This window comes from Molossus molossus, unplaced genomic scaffold (assembly GCF_014108415.1).
Source record: "Molossus molossus isolate mMolMol1 unplaced genomic scaffold, mMolMol1.p scaffold_m16_p_8, whole genome shotgun sequence".
Taxonomy (NCBI): domain Eukaryota; kingdom Metazoa; phylum Chordata; class Mammalia; order Chiroptera; family Molossidae; genus Molossus; species Molossus molossus.
Genome location: NW_023425402.1, coordinates 41,721,967 through 41,742,861, shown reverse-complemented (window position 1 = coordinate 41,742,861; position 20,895 = coordinate 41,721,967). Strand labels below are relative to the sequence as shown.

Below are 20,895 nucleotides of genomic sequence, written 5' to 3'. Positions count from 1 at the left end.
ACCGCTGAGCCAAACTGGCCAGGGCTTTTTTTTTTACTTTTTAAAATGTGTCTATTAAGAACATTTAAATTACTTAGGTGACTTGCATTATAGTTGTATTGGAGAGTGCTGGTATAATCACAGAAGCCCTGGTGAAGAGGGTCTGATGCATATATTATCTTTTATTTCTGGCATCAAAATGTTTTCATAATATACTTCCTTACCCTTTTATCAAAAATTTTGTTTTGCTCTTCATTCTTTCTATTAATGTTAGCAATCATGCTAATAGCTGTGTCAATATTTCTTCCTATAGTAGAAATATAAAAGTTACTACACATGCACTAATATAAATTCAGTATATAGGTATGCATGTAATATATTTATTTCCAAAGAATATTTCCCACAGTAAGATTTTAAAAACAAAGTAAACATAAGTATTCTGTGGGATTCTATTTAAGGATTCACAGATTTTGGGGAGAAACACTTTATATACTATACAAAAGCAAACATTATAAAAAGTATAAAAATAGACAAAAAGATACAAAAACACAATATATTTTGTAATTTCAGAGATGTTTTTTCTTCTTCTCTTTCCCTTTTACTTCAAAAGTTATGAACACTTTTGAAGCAGCATGTATTGTTGCACTTCTGATTTTTTGTTGTACAGTTAATGAACTTGAGAGTTTGGATGACTGGTGATCATCTATTTGGCCTTCCCATTCTTTTGTTTCTTCTTCTTTGATTAATAAAGGTTTTCCTAGAGTTTGGCCAACAAGGTTACAGACTTCTTGAGCTTTGCGCCACGCATTCTCAACAGCAACGAGACAGGCTTGCCGTCTTGGGAATTAAATGCAGAGATTATTAATATGACATGCAAGGAACTGTAACACTCAATAGTTTTAATTAATTGATAATTTAGTTAAAGATGTACTTAACTTACCGAAGATTCTCAACAGAACCTGGAGTATGATAGAACTGGGGTTGGCTGATGACAACTGAGCTATCTAGCTTTTCAACAAGAAAGTTACACATATTTTGCATTTTTCCAAATTCAGTAAATGTAATGCAGACCTGTAAATGAAATGACACTTGAAATTATTTTCATGCCTAATACATTATTTCAAAATTTTCTCTAAATGTGAGTTTAAAAAGTAAAGTCATAATAAAGTCATTTTACAGTATGTAACAGATATGAAAAGCCTAAGACTTACAACTAAATTATTTTATTAAATTTATTTTTGCTTATGAATTTTATAATTTACCTAATATTAACTTGAATATTTTAAAATACATTTTAAACCAGTCAGGGACTTTTTTATGAAAGAAAATTGGAGGTTTTCCCCTTCATCTTCATTTGGCTGAATTCTAACCCTGATAAATTTTTCATGACTCCGTAGTCAACTCTATGCTATCAGCTTATTTCACTGCTGTCAATGAGGTTTGTTTCTTCTTCAGTATTTACTTTCAGATCTATATGTGGAAACTCATCTATTTCATTATGTCCTTTGCCTTTAAATATGTGGGAACAGTCCTTATATTCAATAATACGTTGCCCTGGCCGGTTTGGCTCAGAGGTTGGAGTGTCAGCCTGTGTACCTGAGGGACCCGGGTTTGGTTCCCACTGGGGGCACGTACTTTGGTTGCATTTTGTCCCCAGCCCCGGTTGGGGTGTGGGTGGTGGCCAGTTGATGTCTTTCTCACGTCGATGTTTCTCTCTCTCTCTATCTGAAGACAAATGCAAAAATGTCCTTGGGTGAGGATTAAAATAATAATAATAATAATAATAATAATAATAATAATACTTTAAAACTGCAGTCTTAAAAACCTTTTTATAGAAGCAGACTAAACCTTTCTTTTAAGGAAATTTTACACAAGCTTAATATGTAAAACAAAAAAGTGCAGGTACTGGAAAGTAGGCTGGAGTAGCAAAGAAAAAGAGGGGTGAGGTGACCTTCCAAGTCATCATCTTATACAATGCAGAACAGTTGCCTTTAATCATAAATGTTATCTAGGGAAGACTAATGTTCTGTCTGGTTTCAATAAGTATTTTATAATCATTTTGTCAATTTCTGTTCTTTTAAAAAGCTGACTGGGATTTTGACTGGGATTGCACTGAATCTATATATAGTAGATTACAGAAGAACTGATATCTTGATGATACTGAGACTTCCAAATCACTAACAGGATATGTTTCTCCATCTATTGAGGTTTTCTTTAATTTCACATTTATCTCTGTCATATTTTTGGGTGCTATGAAGAATTGTGTTTTTAATTTCAGTTTCAAATTCTATTTCTTCATTGCAGGTATACAGGAAATGATATTTTGTTGAAGATTTTTGCCTCTGTGTTCATGAGACATATTGGTCTGTAGTTTTCTTATCCTGTATTTTCATAGGATCTGTAGTGTTGTCTCCCTTTTCAGGTCTGGTATTAGTAATTTATCAGTTCTTGCTCTCTTTCATGTTCTCTCTCTCTCTCTCTGAGCTAACTTGTCTAGACATTTATTAATCTTTTCAAAGAACTAGCTTTTGGTTTCATTGATTATTTCTATTGATTTCCTGTTTTCAGTTTCACTGATTTCTGCTCTAATGCTTATTTTCTTCTGCTTACTTTGTATTTAATTTTCTGTTCTTTTTCCAGTTTCTTAAGCTGAAAACGTAGGGTTGTTGATTTTAGAGTTTTCTTAATATATGCACTCAATGCTAAAATTTTATTCTAAGCACTGCTTTCTCTGCATCCCACAAATTTTAAGAAATTGTATTTTTATTTTAATTTAGTTCCAAATACTTTTATTTTTTATTTATTTATTTTTGTTACAGATGTTTCTCCTTTTTCCCCCACTGATACACTCTTCCCCCACCCTCCCCACCCTGTCCCCAGCTTTGTTGTTCATGTCCACTGTTCATGCATACATGCATATAAGTTCTGTGGTTTATCTCTTCCCCCCCAAGTCCCTCTTCTGGGGATTTTCAGTCTGTACCCCATTTCCACGTCTCTGGGACTACCCTGTTCCTTAGACTGTTATGTTCATTATATTCCACAAATAAGTGAGATCATGTGATATTTGTCTTTCTCTGCTTGGCTTGTTTTGCTTAGGATAATACTGTCTAGGTCCCTCCATGTCGTCTCAAAGGATAAGAGATCTTTCTTTCTTACAGCTGCATAGTATTCCATTGTACCACCACTTTTTTATCCATTCGTCTACTGATGGACATTTGGGCTTTTTCCAGATCTTAGCTATTGTAAATAGTGCTGCTATGAACATGTGGGTACATAAATTCTTTCTGATTGGTGTTCGAGGCTTCTTTGGGTACATTCCTAGAAGTGGGATCACTGGGTCAAATGGTAGTTCAATTTTTTGAGATAACACCATAGTGTTTTCCATAGTGGCTTATGCTCAATTAATATTTGACAAAGGGGGTAAGAGCATACAGTGGAGTAAAGACACAGCCTTTTTAATAAGTGGTGTTGGGAAAATTGGACAGCTACATGCAAAAAAATGAAACTAGACCATCAACTTACACCATACACAAAAAATAAACTCAAAATGGATAAAAGACTTGCCCTGGCCAGTTTGGCTCAGCGGTTAGAGTGTCGGCCTGCGGTCCGGAGAGACCCGGGTTCGGTTCCCGCTAAGGGCATGTACTTCAGTTGCAGTTTGTCCCCGGCCCTGGTTGGTCGTGCGGGTGGCAGCCACTCGATGTGTCCCTTCACATCGATGTTTCTCTCTCTCTCTCCCTTCCTCTCTCTCCCTCCCATTCTATCTGTACAAAAAATGGAAAAATACCCTCAGGTGAGGATTAAAATGGATAAAAGACTTAAACGTGACTCATGAATCCATTAAAATCCTAGAAGAAAATGTAGGCAACAAAATTTCAGACATCATATGTAGCAGAATTTTCACTGATACATCACCTAAGGCAACAGAAACACAGGAAAAAATGAACACATGGGACTACATCAAACTCAAAAGCTTCTGCACAGCAAAAGAAACCACCACCCAAATGGAAAGGCAACCCACTTCCACGGAGAGCATAATTGACAAAAATACATCAGATAAGGGGTTAATTTCCAATATATATAGAGTGCTCATACAGCTCAACAAAAGGAAGACAAAGAACCCAATTAAAAAATGGGCAGAGGAACTAAATAGACACCTCTCCACCAAACAGGACATACAAATGGCCAAGAGACATATGAAGAAATGCTCAACATCACTAATCATCAGAGAGATGCAAATTAAAACAACAATGAGGTATCACCTCACACCTGTCAGAATGGCCGCCGTCAACAAATCATCAAACAACAAGTGTTGGTGAGGGTGTGGAGGGTGTGGGGACTCTAGTACACTGCTGGTGGGAATGCAGACTGGTGCAGCCTCTATGGAAAACAATATGGTGTTAGTTCCAAATACTTTTAAATTTCTCTTGAGATTTCTTCTTTGATCCATCTGTTATTTTAGAAGGGTGTTGTTTAAACTCCATGTATTTTCCAATGATCTATCTGTTATTGATTTCTAGTTTAATTCCACTGTGGTCTGAGAGCAGACATTGTATGATTTGTACCCTTTTAAATTTGTTAAGGTACAAATTTAGGCCTAGAATATGTTTTAGTTCTATCTTGGTGAATTTTCCATAAGAGCTTGAGAAGATTTGTGCTGTTTTTGGAGAAAGCAGCCTATAGATGTCCAGTATATCCAGACAATTTATGGTATTGTTTAATTCAGCCATGTCCCTGTTGGTTTTCTGCCTCTTGGATCTGTACATTTCTGATAGAGGATGGGTTGGAGTCTCCAACTATGATAACGGATTCATCTATTTCTCCTTATAGTTCTATCCATTTTTGCCTCATATAGTTTGATACTGTGTTGTTAGGTGAATACACATGAAGGTTTTTTTTTTTGTTTTTTGTTTTTAATCATCACCCGAGGACATTTTTCCTTTTTTTTTTGTTTTTATGTCTTTGGAGAACTGCCCCTTTATCATATGTAATGCCATCTTTATCCCTGATAACTTTCCTTACTATGAAGTCTACTCTGTCTGACATTAATATAGTGACTCTTGCTTTCTTTTGATTAGTGTTAGCACGGTATATTTTTCTCCATGCATTTACTTTGAATATATATATGTTTTTATATTTAAAGTAGATTTCTTATAAGACAACATATAATTGGTTCTTGTTTTTCTTTTTTAATCCTCACCCAAGGATATTTTTCTATTTATCTTCAGATAGAGTGGGAGGGAGGGAGAGAGAGAGAGAAACATCGACGTGAGATGGACACATCAACTTGTTGCCTCCCACACACCCTGACCAGGGCTGGGGACAAACTGCAACCGAGGTACGTGCCCCTTAGTGGGAACCAAACCCGAGACTCATTGGTCCACAGGTTGATGCTCTAACCACTGAGCCAAACCAGCCAGGGCTGGTTCTTGTTTTCTGATTCACTCTGACAATCTCTGTCTTTTAATTGGTGCATTTAAACCACTGATGTTCAACATATTACTGATAGTTGGACTAATATCCACCATATTCCTTACTGTTTTCTTTTGTTACCTTTGTTTTTCTTTTTACTAGTTTTGTCTTCTACTCTTTCTGCCTTTTGTGATTTTAATTGAGCATCTTATGATTCCCTTTTCTCTCTTTTCTTAGTACATCAGTAATATGTCTTTTTTTAAACAAACATTTTTAGTGGTTGCTCAAAAGTTTGCAATATACTAACTAATACAAGTCCACTTTTAAATATCACTGTACCACTTCTTGGGTATTTTGAGTACCTTATAATAATAAATGATAAATAAACCCTAATTCCTCCCTCTTATCTCTTGCATCACTACTGTTATTCATTTCACTTACATATTTTATCATATATAAGTATATATCTATAAGAAATATAGTTGTCCCATGGACTGAGAGGTCCCAGTTTGATTCCTGGTCAGGGTACATGCCCGGGTTACAGGCTCAATTCCCAGTAGGGGGCATGCAGGAGGTAGCCGATCAATGTTTCTATTTCTTCCTCTCCCTTCCTCTCTCTCTAAAAAAACCAATAAAAACATATTAAGAAAAAAAAAAGAAATATACATAAACATACCCAACTGAATACACTGTTGGTATTACTTTGAACAAACTGTCATCTGTTAAATTAAGAACAAGAAAAATAAAAGTTTTATTTCACCTTCATTTATTCCTTCTTTGATGTTCTTCCTTTCTTTATGTAGATCTAGATTTCTGATCTATATTATTTTCCTTCTATCTAAAGACCTTCTCTTAACATTTGTTGGTAGGCAAGCCTAAGGACAACAAATTTCCTCAATTTATTTTATTTTATTTGTCTGAGAAAGTATTTATTTCTCTTTCACGTTTGAAGGATAAAAAATCTAGGTTGGTTTTTTGTTTCTCAACACAAAATATTTCACTCTGCTCTCTTCTTGCTTACATTATTTGAAGATGTCTTATAGTGTGTGTTTTTTTAAAACATTGTGCATGCTAAATTTTTCTGTTGGTCAAAATCAGCCTTCTCAGCCTCCCAACGTTGCCAGTTTTTAACCTCTAATACAGTGAATTCTCAACCTGTGGGTCATGACCCCTTTCACAGGGGTCGCCTAAGACCATTGGAAAACACATATTTCTGATGGCAATTCATAATAGTAGCAAAATTACAGTTATGAAGTAGCAACAAAAATAATTTTATGGTTGGGGGTCACCACAACATGAGAAACTGTATTAAAGGGTTGTGGCATTAGGAAGGTTGAGAACCACTGCTCTAGTAGCTTCCAAATTTGCATTTCTTTCCTGGTTAAAACTCAAAGCTCCAAAAATGCCTATAGGCTTCCTCCAATAGGAAATACTGACAATATCATACTTTGCTTCATCTATATGGTTTAAATATGAAAATTCTCGTTCTTTCACTGCTATATTTTTATCTATAACTAATTCCTGAAGAAGACAGTTTTTTGTTTTGTTTTAAAGAGGAGGTCGAGATGGAAGCTTCTCCTCTTGGATCCATTTGGTTCCTGGACTTGCAACCTCACATGTAATGAAACATGGCAAGATTTACAGCACCTCCATGAAATTTGGATGGTAACTAAATTTGAGCATGCAAATGATTTCTCTACATACAGTTTAAAGTGACTGAGTATAACAGGTTCTAAGTGTCAACAAAAGCAGTTTTGAAATCAACTGCTCTTGAAATCATGTGCTCTTGAAATCAACTTAATTTAAAAAAATTATTGTCTACTATAATTTCTATCTAAAAACAAAAATAATAAAAATTTCACTAATAAGCGTTACTAAACTCTTCACATTCTGTTTTTTATCCAATAGATTGAAATAATAAGAGAGTTGAATGTTCATAAGAAAAAATTGGACTGCATGATGGCCATTTCTGAAAATAATAAAGTAAAATTTGACTTGAATTTGGGTTAAAGATGCCACAAATTTCCTTAATACAATATAACATTTGACACACATATATTCTGTCCTTCTTTGCTACCAGTGACACATATATGCAATGTAGGACTTCCAACGTTTTCCAACCTAGAATATAGGTTGATCTAGAGATATATTAAGTTTGTTTGTTTGTTTGTTTGTTTATTTATTTATTTATTTATCTTCGTCCGAGGACCTTTTTTTTTTGGTATTTTGTTCAGATAGAGTGGGAGGGAGGGAGGGAGGGGGAGAGAGAGAGAGAGAGAGAGAGAGAGAAACATCGATGTGAAAGGGACACATCGAGTGGCTGCCACCCGCACGACCAACCAGGGCCGGGGACAAACTGCAACAGAGGAACGTGCCCTTAGCGGGAACCAAACCCCGGTCTCTAGGGACCACAGGCCGACGCTCTAACCGCTGAGCCAAACCGGCCAGGGTTATTTATTTATTTATTATGGGTCTATATGACCAAGAGCTCTATGATTTGGTATGACATGGAGCCAGAGAAACCAAGATTGTAGGTCCAATTCCTGAATGAGTTGGTTTGATAAAGAACCCTAACTGGTGTACTGCTATGGACTAAATGTTTGTATCTCCCCAAAATTCATATGTTGAAGCTCCAAATCCCAATGTTTGGGCCTTTCTGGAGGCAATTAGGCTAGAAGCAGTCATAGGGCTGTGCTCTGATGCAATTGGATTAGAATCTATATAAGAAGAGATACCCCAGAGAGCTTGCTTACATTCACCATGTAAGGACACAGCAAGAAGGTAGCCATCTGTAAGCCAGGACAAGAGCTCTCGCCAGAAACCAACTCCGCTGTAACCCTGTTCTCAGACTTCTAGCCTCCAGAACCAAGAGAAAATAAATTTCTGTTGTTAAGTCACCAGTCTGTGGTATTTTGTTATGGCATCCCAAGTATACTAATACAGGTACCAATACTCATTCCCTTTTTTCTTTAATGATAGAACTTACAAGTTTTAGCTTGGCATTGACACCTGACTATATTTCTAAGTCTCCCTTGCAGCTAATTGTGGCTAAGTGCTGGCTAAAGAAAAGTAAGCAGCAGTGATGGGTCAAACTGTTAAAAGGAATGGGTTTCTGCTCCTCTTTCTTTTCTCCTTTCCTACTACAAACATAGTATGATGGTGGGAATTGTATAACCACCTTGGATACAGATACAAAGCTGTGGTTCAAGTTGCAGAGGTGACTCACTATCACTGACTGCCTGCCTGCCTCTGACTGTTAAAAATGAGACAAATTCATATCTTGTTTAAGCCACTGTTTTGGGGGATTTATTTGTTATAGCAGCTTAGATTGTTCCCTAATTTAGGTGTTTATTTTTCACTACACATTTCAGGTAGAATCTGATATAACATGCACATATTCTTATTTTAGTACACAATTTCAAATTTCTTAAAATGTATTCTTTTTTTTTTTATCCTCACCCGAGGACATTTTTCCATTTTTTGTACGGATAGAGTGGGAGGGAGAGAGAGGAAGAGAGAGAGAGAGAAACATCGACGTGAAGGGACACATCGAGTGGCTGCCACCCGCACAACCAACCAGGGCCGGGGACAAACCGCAACCGAAGTACGTGCCCTTAGCGGGAACCGAACCCGGGTCTCTCCGGACTGCAGGCCGACGCTTTAACCGCTGAGCCAAACTGGCCAGGGCTTAAAATGTATTCTTTAAGATGGGGCATCTTGCCAAACAAGATGAACAAATGTATGTACAAACATTCCAAGATAAGTCACAAACAATGTAGAGGGGGACTCTGAAACCCAGTCTGTTACCAAGATATCCAACAGGGGAGCTATGAAACCTATAGGAGGAAGGGTATACAATCTCTTGAGCCTCCACCAGGAGGCACAGTCAGATTAGCTGAGTTGCCCACTTGTGCTTTATGCTAAGTGTATTTTTATTTTATTTTATTTTTTTTTTATCCTCACCCGAGGATATTTTTCCATTTTTTGTACAGATAGAGTGGGAGGGAGAGAGAGAGAGAAACATCGACGTGAAGGGACACCTCGAGTGGCTGCCACCCGCACGACCAACCAGGGCCGGGGACAAACTGCAACCGAAGTACGTGCCCCTAGCGGAACCGAACCCGGGTCTCTCCAGACCGCAGGCCGACGCTCTAACCGCTGAGCCAAACCGGCCAGGGCCTAAGTGTATTTTTAATAAATGCACTTGCTTTGCTTCAACGCTGCTTTCTGTCACTCGTCTGAATTACTTTTCACAATACTGACAAGAGCTGAGGAGGGGAGGAGCCCCCCCTACCCCCTTCCAACTTGGGGCTTTCCAGTAACAAGTATACTACTTTTTCTATTCAGAAGACATTTATTAATGTCTATTATATCCCAGGCTTTTAAAATCCCTTCTAACATTGAGATTATGATAAAACAACATGAGAAGTGGAATGAGTAGAAATATAGGAACTACAAAGCCAAGGTTTTCATCCAAATCCCCTCTCTACACATAACCACCACTCATCCACCTGTAAAGAAGTCACTTAAATAATTTCTAACTTTCACCCAGCTAGTGTGGCTCAGTGTTTGAGCATCAACCCATGCACCAAGAGGTCACTGGTTCAATTCCCAGTCAGGGCACATGCCCTCGTTGTGGGTCAAATCCCCAGTGGGGGTCATGCAGGAGGCAGCCAATCAATGTTCTCTCTCATTGATGTTTCTCTCTCTCTCTCTCTTTCTCTCTCTCTCTCCCTCCCTCCCTTTCCCTTCTCGCTCTCTAAAATCAATAAAGAAAAAAAAAGATTGTATTTAAAATAATAATAATAATAATAATTTCTAACTTATTCTTATCTTTGTAATAAGCAGCAGCAGCATGGTAAGTGGAAGTTTAGATAAAGAATCTTAGCCCTGGCCGGTTTGGCTCAGCGGTTAGAGCGTCGGCCTGCGGTCCGGAGAGACCCGGGTTCGGTTCCCGCTAAGGGCACGTACCTCAGTTGCAGTTTGTCCCCATCGTGTGGGTGGCAACCACTCGATGTGTCCCTTTCATGTCGATGCTTCTCTCTCTCTCTCTCTCTCCCCCCCCTCCCACTCTATCTGAACAAAAATATGGAAAAATGTCCTCGGGTGAGGATAAAAAACAAACAAACAAACAAAAAGAATCTTAAAAGTGCCTTTCAGGATGAATATTTCAGAAATGACATAAAAAGTATTGCTCTACCATCTAAACTTACTCTATATATTTAACTGTCCATGAAAATATTGGTATATGTAAAACATTGGGTATTAGTGTTCACTACATCCACAGCCATAAAGCCAGACATTGTTCTTTAACTCGTAAGCCCACCATCCTGGTCTCCTCTGACTGCTAATGCTGACCTAACAGCAATCATATACTGGATTGTATGGTATGAATTCTGTGTACCAGGAAGCCCTATACAAAATATAATCAGATTCTCTATTAAGAAATTTGAATACAAGACATTAAAAAGGTAAGTATAGCAGAAGGAAGATGAACAGAGTTTAGCCAAGTCCCCATTTAGTCATGTCTTACAATAAAACAAGTAGCTCTAATGTATTTTCTGTACCTGGAGGGTCAGACCTTACAACAACTCAGTCTGAAAAACATTCCAGTTTACCATGAAGCCTGGCTGTGTGTTTGCTGGAACTGTTCCTTTTCCCCTTTATTTCCTGATGTCCCCTCACAATAAATCCCATTAACCAAGATAAATTGAACCTGTCTATGTTCACTGCAACTAACTGGTAGTAACTGCTGGAGGAGTGCTAGAACAACTTCCAGCTTTTGACCTCTATAATATGGAATCTTACCAGACTGCTCTTCATCCTGTTTTGAAAGGTATTTTTTTTAGGTTCCCACTAGTCTAGTACAAAATAACTTTTATTAAATGGATCCCTAAAAACATCATGAGTAATTTTTAAATTCCCTGAGAGAGTTAAATTTTAAGTGGAGAAATCACAAAACTGCTAGCATAATTATTGGGGCAGAAGTGTACTGTGGAAATTACTCTCACAGAAGTAAAGAGCCAGGATTCTAATAGCCATTCCATTCTAATTTTTTGTAATATGATCTTGGAGAAGTCTGAGCCTAAGATATCTGAGCATGTCATACCTTTAAAATTAGAAAAATAGCCCTGGCCGGTTTGGCTCAGCGGTTAGAGCGTCGGCCTGCGGTCCTGAGAGACCCGGGTTCGGTTCCCGCTAAGGGCGCGTACCTTGGTTGCAGTTTGTCCCCGGCCCTGGTCGGTTGTGCGGGTGGCAGCCACTCGATGTGTCCCTTTCACATCGATGTTTCTCTCTCTCTCTCTGTTCCTCTCTCTCCCTCCCACTCTACCTGAACAAAAGATGGAAAAATGTCCTCGGGTGAGGATTAAAAAAAAAAAAAAAAAAAAAAAAAAAAAAATAAAATTAGAAAAATAATATACTACCTGCCTGAAGGTGGGACAAGGTGATTTCTTGAAGTATTTCCACCTCTAAAGACACAGATTCTCCAACTAGATAAATAAGATTCCACTCTAACCCCATTCTTGTTTCCTGCGGCAAGGCAGCAGCATGGACCAAGCACAGACCCCGAGATGGTCCTAATCAGAAAGCAGTCCTGTAACCTAACCACAGCTATAACATACTCTGATTCCATAAAATCCTGATCATAAACTCTTTAAAGATAAGTAAAAAGTATACACAGTTACTTAAGAACTAAGTGTTATCATTAATTGAGTATACAAAAATATCTTGTTCTTTTTAATTTAATATTTTGTTCTTAACTTAGCACAACACAGTAAGATTGCATTGTGAAATAAAAGAATGTTACAAAGTATTTCAATCCTTTGTTACGACTTTATTAATTTACTTTTTATCTAAGAAGAAATTTCTCTCCTGTAGTGTTTCCTGCTTACTCTGTAATGATAACATTACTAAAATTTTATTCAGGTGGCAATTAACTGCTACTTCCCCCCTTGTTATTTTTATTCCATTTCAAAACAATTTCTCTTAAGTAGTATCATTACATTTATTTTAAAAGCTCACAGATATGTAACATCAAAAATGATTTTTAGAAAAATAACCTTTCCTGTACATTTCAGTTCAAGAACAAAAATAAATGCAAATTGTCCACACAAAGTCATGCTGTTTACAATTATTTGCTAAGGTAAGTACATACCTCTGCTTCCATGTGATAAGCATTTTCCACTCTTCTAAAATCCTTCGTCACAGTTACATTTTCTGCCTGAAACAGAAAGTACAAGGGTATGATTACTAAATGTTTGGCTACTAAATGGAATTACTCTAAAACATAAAGTAGCAACCTGAACTTATTAAAATCAGAATGACATAATATGCACAAATAACTGGTTTGATTGATGTTTTAAACTTCCCTAAAGTAACAAAATACACTCAGAAGCCTACACATTTTTTGCTAAAAATTCCATCATTATTTCACTTGTAGTAATTTTTGTATTAGCTTGTACAAAAAGTATGAACTTAGGGTGGTATATACATGAAGAATTAGTTATTGTACACAACATTCTGAATGTTATAGGAATGTAAATAGTTTTTAAAGTATTTAATTTATAAATAATTTAATACAAATTTACTGAATACCTATAGTGGGCAAGTTACTCAACTTTTTTGAGCCTTAGTTTCTGCATTTATAAAATTAGGTTAATACCAAGTATAGTACTTAGAATTGTTTTGAGGATTTAATGACAAGTTGTATTTCAAGTGCTTAACACAGAGAAGGTACTAAGCAAATGTAGATGCTATGCTATTATTATATAAAAGTTTCCTAAAATACTGAACCCAGACCAGTTTCTTTTTAGAAAATATTAATGCTTTATGAATCTCTGGGTAAATACAAGTATACAATTTTGATAAAAATGTTAAATTTCTTATTTGCTTTTCATAAGACTTTTTAAATTTACTAAAATGAACTTTTTTTTTTAATCCTCACCCAAGGACATTTTCCCATTTTTTGTTCAGATAGTGTGGGAGGGAGGGAGGGAGAGAGAGAGAGAGAGAGAGAAACATCGATGTGAAAGGGACACATCGAGTGGCTGCCACCCACACGACCAACCAGGGCCGGGGACAAAATGCAACTGAGGTACGTGCCCTTAGTGGGAACAAAACCCGGGTCTCTCTGGACCGCAGGCTGACGCTCTGACCGCTGAGCCAAACCGGCCAGGGCTAAAATGAACTCTTTATCAACTCTCATCTTTGGGGACAGGCGGACCTTATATTTTACAAAATTTTGGTATCCTTCAAAATATATGCTAAATATATATAGATTATTATGCCCAATAATGATTTAATTATATGGTCTTTTTAAATTTTATTTATTGATTGATTTTAGAAAAACAGAAAAAGGGAGAAGGAGAGAAACATCGATTTGTTGTTCGACTTATTTATATATTCATTGGTTGATTCTTGTGCCTTGACAGGGGATCAAACCCACAACCTTGGTGTATAGGGATGGCATTCTAATCAGCTGAGTTACCTGGCCAGGACCTAATTATATGTTCTTTAACAGGGGACTTAGCTGCTTCTGAATTTTAAGATATAAACTAAGTTCAAGCAGTTTACATTATCTAGAAAAATTCAAAAAAGCTTTAACCCCAAAATTTGAACTGAAGTTCCAATTATAGCTTTGATGTCTGCCACTCATGAAAATATTTACGCATTTTTATGATAAAGATAACTTTTCACTGTAGAAAATTTAGACTAGATAAATATAAAATGAAACAGTACTCTATATATTTCTTGTAATCAGATTTATTCACTTAACATGAAACTTCTGTCACTTAATATTCTTTTATGACATAAACATATCTTCTATTTCTTTGGAATTGAACAAGTGACTTTTTGGTGCATTGGACCATGCTCAACAAATTGAGCCACACCTGCCAGGCCTATAACCTACTTTTAATAAATTTTTTATTTAAGAATAATTTTAAATTTACAGAAAGTTTGCCAACATAGTACAGAGAATTCCCCTATACCATGGTTTCAGATCTCTCTGATGTTATCATCTTATATTACCATGACCAGGGATCGAATCTGCAACCATGGTGTATCAGGACTATGCTCTAACCAAATGACCTACCTGGCCAGGGTCTTAACAATGTTTTTAACAAAGCAAACGTTTTTAATTTAGATAAAATCCAATTTATCTTGTTATGTGTGTTTTTCATGGCTTGTGCTTTTGGTAATATAGCTAAAAACTCATCTTCAAACCAACATCACATAGATTTTTGTCCTTTACTTTCTTCTTTATGTTTTACATTTAGGTCTAAGGCGCATTTTGAACATGTTTTTGTAAAAGGTATGAGGTATGTGTCAAGATTCATTTTTTGCACATGGACATTCAATTGTTACAGCAACCACCCTTTGTTGAAAAGACTCTTTCTGTACTGAATTCCTTTTATAACTCTAGTGTTTTTCTCTCTGAAAAAGAAAATTTAGAAGTATCCTGAAAAGCTGGCAAAAACTTACAAGTTTTGGCAGATGAAAGTTGGACTGTATGCATAAAAATGTAAAGTGGCAAGGAATACAAGTGTGAAGTATTAATAGTATCTTAAAACCTCACCCATCCCCTGCCGAGACATTAAAGCAGCAATATACTCTAGCAGTTAAGAGCACAGGCTTTCCGGTTAGAGTTCTTGACTAGAGCCTAAAATTCTGATACTTCCTAGCTGTGTGATGCTGGACAAGCTACTGCCAATAACCACTGTGGTGCTGGGAGTTCTCATCTGTAAAACAGCAACTGAACTACCAGTCTCATATGGTGGGAGAATCACATGAGATAACATTTGTAAAAGGTCTAGCAATAGTAAGGATTTTTTTTTTTAAACCCTCACCTGAGGATACTTTTTTTCCATTTTTATCTTCAGATAGAGTGGGAGAGAGAGAGAGAAACATAGACATGAGAGAGACACATCGATTGGTTGCCTCCCGAATGATGCTGACCAGGGCCGGGGACTGAACCACAACCAAGGTATGTGCCCTTGACCAGAATTGAACCCGTGACCCTTTGGTCCATGGGCTGATGCTCTACTGCAGAGCCAAATTGGCCAGGGCAATAGTAAGGAATTTTTTATTATCAATAATTTCCGAACTCCTCAATATTGTACACAAGGCCTTCTTTCATGTTCTTCATACAGTTCTCTTCTTCGGTCTTATTTCTTGATTCCCCTCCATTTTCTCTACCTGTGCCCTAGCCATATGGAAGTGTGGATAGTGCTCTGAACACACATACTTACTGCACTGTAGTGTGAAACTGGAATGCCTTCTCTTCAGCCACTGTTTAAGATTTGACACGTGTCGCCCTGGCCAGTTTGGCTCAATGGTTAGAGCATCGGCCCACGGACCAGAGAGTCCTGGGTTTGGTTCCCACTAAGGGCACGTACCTCGGTTGCAGTTTGTTCCCGGCCCCAAAGGGACCATGTAGGTGGTGCCTAGCAACGTGCTTAAGACATCCATTACATGTTTATTGAAAAAAAATATACAGTTAGGAGTAGGCAGATATTGGAGCTTACAGCCTATGAGAGAAACATACAAACCGGAAAGCAAATAATTACATATTATTACTAAATGCTATTTTAAATTGAACATTGATAGGTAATGCCTAATAAATGTCTGATGGTTGAATGAGTATATACTGCTTAGAACTTTAAAGCATTTTTCCATGAAAACAACACTAAAAAATGAGGGTTATGCCTTTACTCATGAAACTATATGTGATCATAAAACTATATATGATCTATAATATAGTTGAACTAATTGTTTCCTAATTTAATGCTTCACTCATTTTTTTTCTTTTATTCATTAGAAACAATTTTCTGAGTATACACTATGTGGTATATATGAAGCATAATCCATGAATTCAAAGCAAACAAGAGACAGAATGGTCTCTTCTCTAGAGAGGTTTAGAATATGGAGAAGAACCAAGTAAAGCAACAAATATAATATAGAATGTTAAGTTTCATTACAAGTGGGGAGTGGAGTGTGGCATGACAGGGAATACTGTTAAGTTAGGAAAGGAATATCAAGGAGGTGAACTTGGGCTAATTCTTGAAGAAAAAAAAAGGGAGTCAGCCAGTCAACCAGGGGAGATGATAGGAAATGACAGAGTTAGGCTCTATCTATGAAACTATATGTGATCATAAAACTATAGGAGATGTCATTTAGAGACATCTTTTCCAAATGATTTTAAAAATAACTCTGTAAACACAGTCCAAATATATTTAATTCTTCAAGATTGATTGTTTGGGATATGTCATTTCTAACAATAAATTGGAAGCACTTTTATAAACTTAGTGTTATCCTGGTTAAATCACAACTCTGGCCTTTAGAGTCCTATTCTGTAAAATGAAAGAATTGAGATAGTTGACCCATTTTATGGATTCTGGTTTTCTTTTATTCTAATTATCAGAAACCTGGCATAGTTGGACGCAACCTGAATTTTGGTTTCAGGAATACAGGAGTTCAAACCTGTATTTTGGTTTCAGGAATACAGGAGTTCAACTATCACCCTGGCTGAAGTTCAGAGCATTAGTTATTACTTAATCTCTTTAAATCTGGAAAATGAGAGTATTAAAACATGCCAAACCAGGCTGTTGTATGGATTAAACAAGGCATTTTTTTTTTATTTCTCTTCTTGAAAGTAAGCTTAAGGTTAGATTTATTTAGTAATTTGTTTCATGGACATCAGGGGTATTTAATATAGGTGGCATCTGCAATATAATGGCTTGATTTTTAAAATTTAAAACTAAAAAATTTGGGAAAAAAATTTAAGTCAACTGTCCCCGCCCCCCACCCATTACAGTTCGTAAAAAATACTGAAGAACCATTCCGTGCGAGGCTTTACATGGCTGGGAGGAAGTAGGCCATGCTTTTTCGCTTGCCGATTCTAAGGTGCAGCATCAAAACAAAAAGTGATTATGTATGGCACATGACGTAGGCAACATTTGCATCTAATGTTTCAAGTTTTAACAGTTCATCCTTTTTTCAAGGTTAAAAACAAAATTATTGCAGCAAATATCGCCACATAAAACCCTACTCAATTTGCATTCTCTTATTTTACAAGTCACTGAGGCCAATAATTACTTTCACCCAGTAGACGACAGGCCAGGTCCTGGCACCCTAGGAGACCGCTGAAACAAAGGTGTCTCAGATGCTCACGACCCTCCACACCTGCACCCCTGCTCCGGAAGCCATCGGGGCCAGAACCTCTGCCATCTGGTTTTCACGATCCGGCTCCAGCCTCCTCCCGCGCCGCGCTCACCTGCAGACCCTGCTGCTGGAGGCTCTGCGTGATGTAGTCCAGGCGGCGGCAAACGCTCTTCTTGGCCTCGGCCGCTGCCTCCTTGGTGCTGCTCACCCGCACCGCTACCTGCGCCCGGTCTGGGCTTGCGGACACCTCCGCGCTGCCGCTTACGTGCACCTCGCGAGTCGAAGTTGGGACGTGGGCTGAGAAGAGGGGACGGCGGAGGCTCGGCAGCGATTCTCCGCCAGAGACTAGATTGTTCTCCCGGCCCCGGTCAGTCCAGGGAACCAGTTCCACGAACACCCGAGACTGAGAGGCCTGTTGTATCGACATAGTAATGGCAGCGGGTTACCAAGGCAACTCACAGCTGACGGCGGCCGAAGGGGCCAAAGCGCGCCGGGGCGTTCTCGGGCGCGGCGCAAAGGATGCCGGGAGGGACGTGTAGCGAGCGGCAGCAACGCCCGGTGGAGAGTTTTGCCACCTCTTTTTTGCACGGCGTTGGCTGAAACGGGTCGTTACAGTTTTCAACAGCTTCACCATTATGACCTTCAAAAATCTTAGAACAGTTTCTCCGCGCCCCCCGGTGTGGGCTCTGCCTCTCGCCGAGCGTGCCTCGGAAGAAGCTCCGTTACTCTTCTAGTGTTTCTCCGACGCGAGTCTCGGTTCCCTCGGCCCCGGCTGCTCTGATCGACGGTGCCACCGGGCCACCCCGCGGCCACGGTTCTGCCTGTTTGCTTTGGGGGGTTCAGTCCTGGAGTCGCATTTTCAGCGTCTCAGAAGCCACCGTGATGATACACGTCACATTCGCAGTGTGGCTGTCAAGTGCTTGCAGATGGAGAGCTGACAGAAAATCCTGGATAGCTGATAGTAACAGTAGCTAAAGCTCTGGCAGGATTTTCAAGTTTCTCGAATTTTTCCTGAAGCCCCTGGAATTGTCCTGACCTTGAATATGGACCGGAGAGACTGAGTGCTATCAAAGCAGTTCAGCCTGGACGGTGCTGGCCTGTGCGACTTAGCTCTTGTCTGTGCCCCTTTCTCAAGGGAGCTACACAACTCTCCACCCACTGGCCACCCTTAGGTACGTTTTCTTCTTACAACAAAGTGTGGAAGAACACCCAGCCCTCCTGTCCCATGAGGAAGAAAAAAGAAAAAAAAATTTTTTTTTGAATAACTAATTCTATTTAAAAGGACAACTGTTTTATCAAAAGGATCCTAAAAAAGCCTATTGCTAACCCTCAAATAGTTTCTTCTCCACCATTTTTTTCCCCTAGTAAAATAATGCAACTAAATCGGATGGTACTCTCTCCTTCCTTTATTGGGTTAAAGTAATTGTCTATATTTATCATCACCTAAAAACAATTATAATATTCTAATTAAATTTCATATATATATATTATCCTCACCGAGGACATTTTTCCTTTTTTTTTTTTTTTTGTTCAGATAGAGAGGGAGGGAGAGAAAGAGAGAAACATTGACGTGAAAGGGACACAGCAAGTGGTTGCCACTCGCATGACCCAACCAGGGCCAGGGACAAACTGCAACCCAGATACGCACCGTTAGCGGAACCGAACCCGGGTCTCTCTGTATCACAGGCTGACGCTCTAACTGCTGAGCCAAGCTGGCCAGGGCTCCCCCCATATTTTTAATAATTTAAGATAAAATAATGTTTCTTGAATTTGATGGAAAATTCATTTTTCCTAATGATAACTATAGAACAAATGATCTCCAAAGTGCATTATTGAATTAATGAATGTCATAACTAAAAAGCAGCAGAAGTTTTAAGTGCATATAAGTTTTTAGGAAATGGTAAAATATTTCAAATAAATGGGAAAATGAATAAGTGGTACAGGGATAATTGGTTAGCTGTATGTAAAAAGAATTGTTCTATTTTGTTGTTGTTATTAATCCTCACCTGAAGATATTTTCCCATTGCTTTTTAGATAGAGTGGAAGGGAGAAAGAAATAGAGAGAAAGAAACATCGATGTGAGAGAGACATCAACTGGTTGACTCCTGCACTATCCTGACTGGGGCTGGAAACTGAACCCTTGACACTCCCAACCACTGAGCCAAACCGGCCAGGGCAAGAATTGTTTTATCTCACATCATATACTGAAAATAAAATTCAGAGGAGATAATAAAACAATTGGAATAAAATATAGATGAATATAAATATAATTCTGGGAATGGGAAGGACTTTCTAAGCACAGTTTCAAATGCAGCAACCATAAGGAAAGGTATAAAAATTTTGACTATACTAAAAAACACATTTCAGTATACAAAACAAAAAGGTGAGGGGGCAAATAAATTGGGAACAATATTTGTAAATTAAAAATATTTGTAAGTTAAATATTTATTTTGTACAAAAGGCTAATAGCCTAATGTTTAGAGAGCCCTTAGCAGAAGGAATAAAGAAAAATGGCTAATGAACTGAGACAAACTGCATTACTAGCTAGGGCTACCGTAACAAAATACCACAGACTGGATGGCTTAACAGAAATGTATTTTCTCACACTTCTGGAGGCTAGAATCTAAGATCAAGGTGTTAACAGATTTGGTGTCTTCTGAGGCCTCTCTTCTTGATTTTCAGAAAACCTCACTGTGTCCTCACATGGCCTTTTCTATATATGCAAACATTCCTTATGTTTTTTTTCTCTTATAAGAGCACCAGTTCTAATGGATCAGAGTTTCACCCTTATGACATTATTTAACTTTAATTTCCTCTTCAAAGACCCTATCTCTAAATACAGTCATATTGGAGGTCAGCACTTCAACATACGAATTTGGGGGTGAGGGGGACACAATTCAGTCCATAATACAAACCAATAAAGCAGAAATACTAATCGTCTATAACATGGGGAAAAAGTTTATCCTCACCGTTAGTTAAAAAATGCAGGTTTAACTATAATGAAATATTCTTTTTCTGAATTATCATTTTGGCAAACAATAAAGATAGTGGGATTGGAGATATAATTAGATAAAAGTAATTTTGGAAAAAGAATGGAATAGTTCTTGGTAACAGGACTGTATAGTAAATAAAAGGGAAGGATAACCATAGCTGATTTTGAGGTCTTCAACCTGGATGACTGGGAGATTGAATGAGGATATAGAGTATATCTATATGTTCAGTTCACAGTGACCTAGTTCTCTGTCAAAGTCAAGACTGATCCTCTAAGCAACCATTTTGAGTAAGATGACTCTATTGTACACAATTTGATTGGACCCAAAATAGGAACCTGATTCAAGCTGG

At 37.9% G+C, this 20,895-nt stretch overlaps 1 protein-coding gene across 1 annotated transcript; it reads right to left on the bottom strand.

Moving 5' to 3' along the window:
• Window positions 1-208: 208 nt before the first annotated feature.
• Window positions 209-18,009, bottom strand: IRAK1BP1 (interleukin 1 receptor associated kinase 1 binding protein 1). The gene is made up of 4 exons (XM_036248528.1): window positions 17,666-18,009; window positions 12,548-12,613; window positions 920-1,050; window positions 209-816 (listed from the first exon to the last, which is right to left on the bottom strand). Exons 1-4 carry the CDS (start codon window positions 17,978-17,980, stop codon window positions 546-548), a joined length of 783 nt encoding a protein of 260 aa, XP_036104421.1. The 5' UTR covers window positions 17,981-18,009; the 3' UTR covers window positions 209-545.
• Between the last annotated feature and the right edge of the window lie 2,886 nt (window positions 18,010-20,895).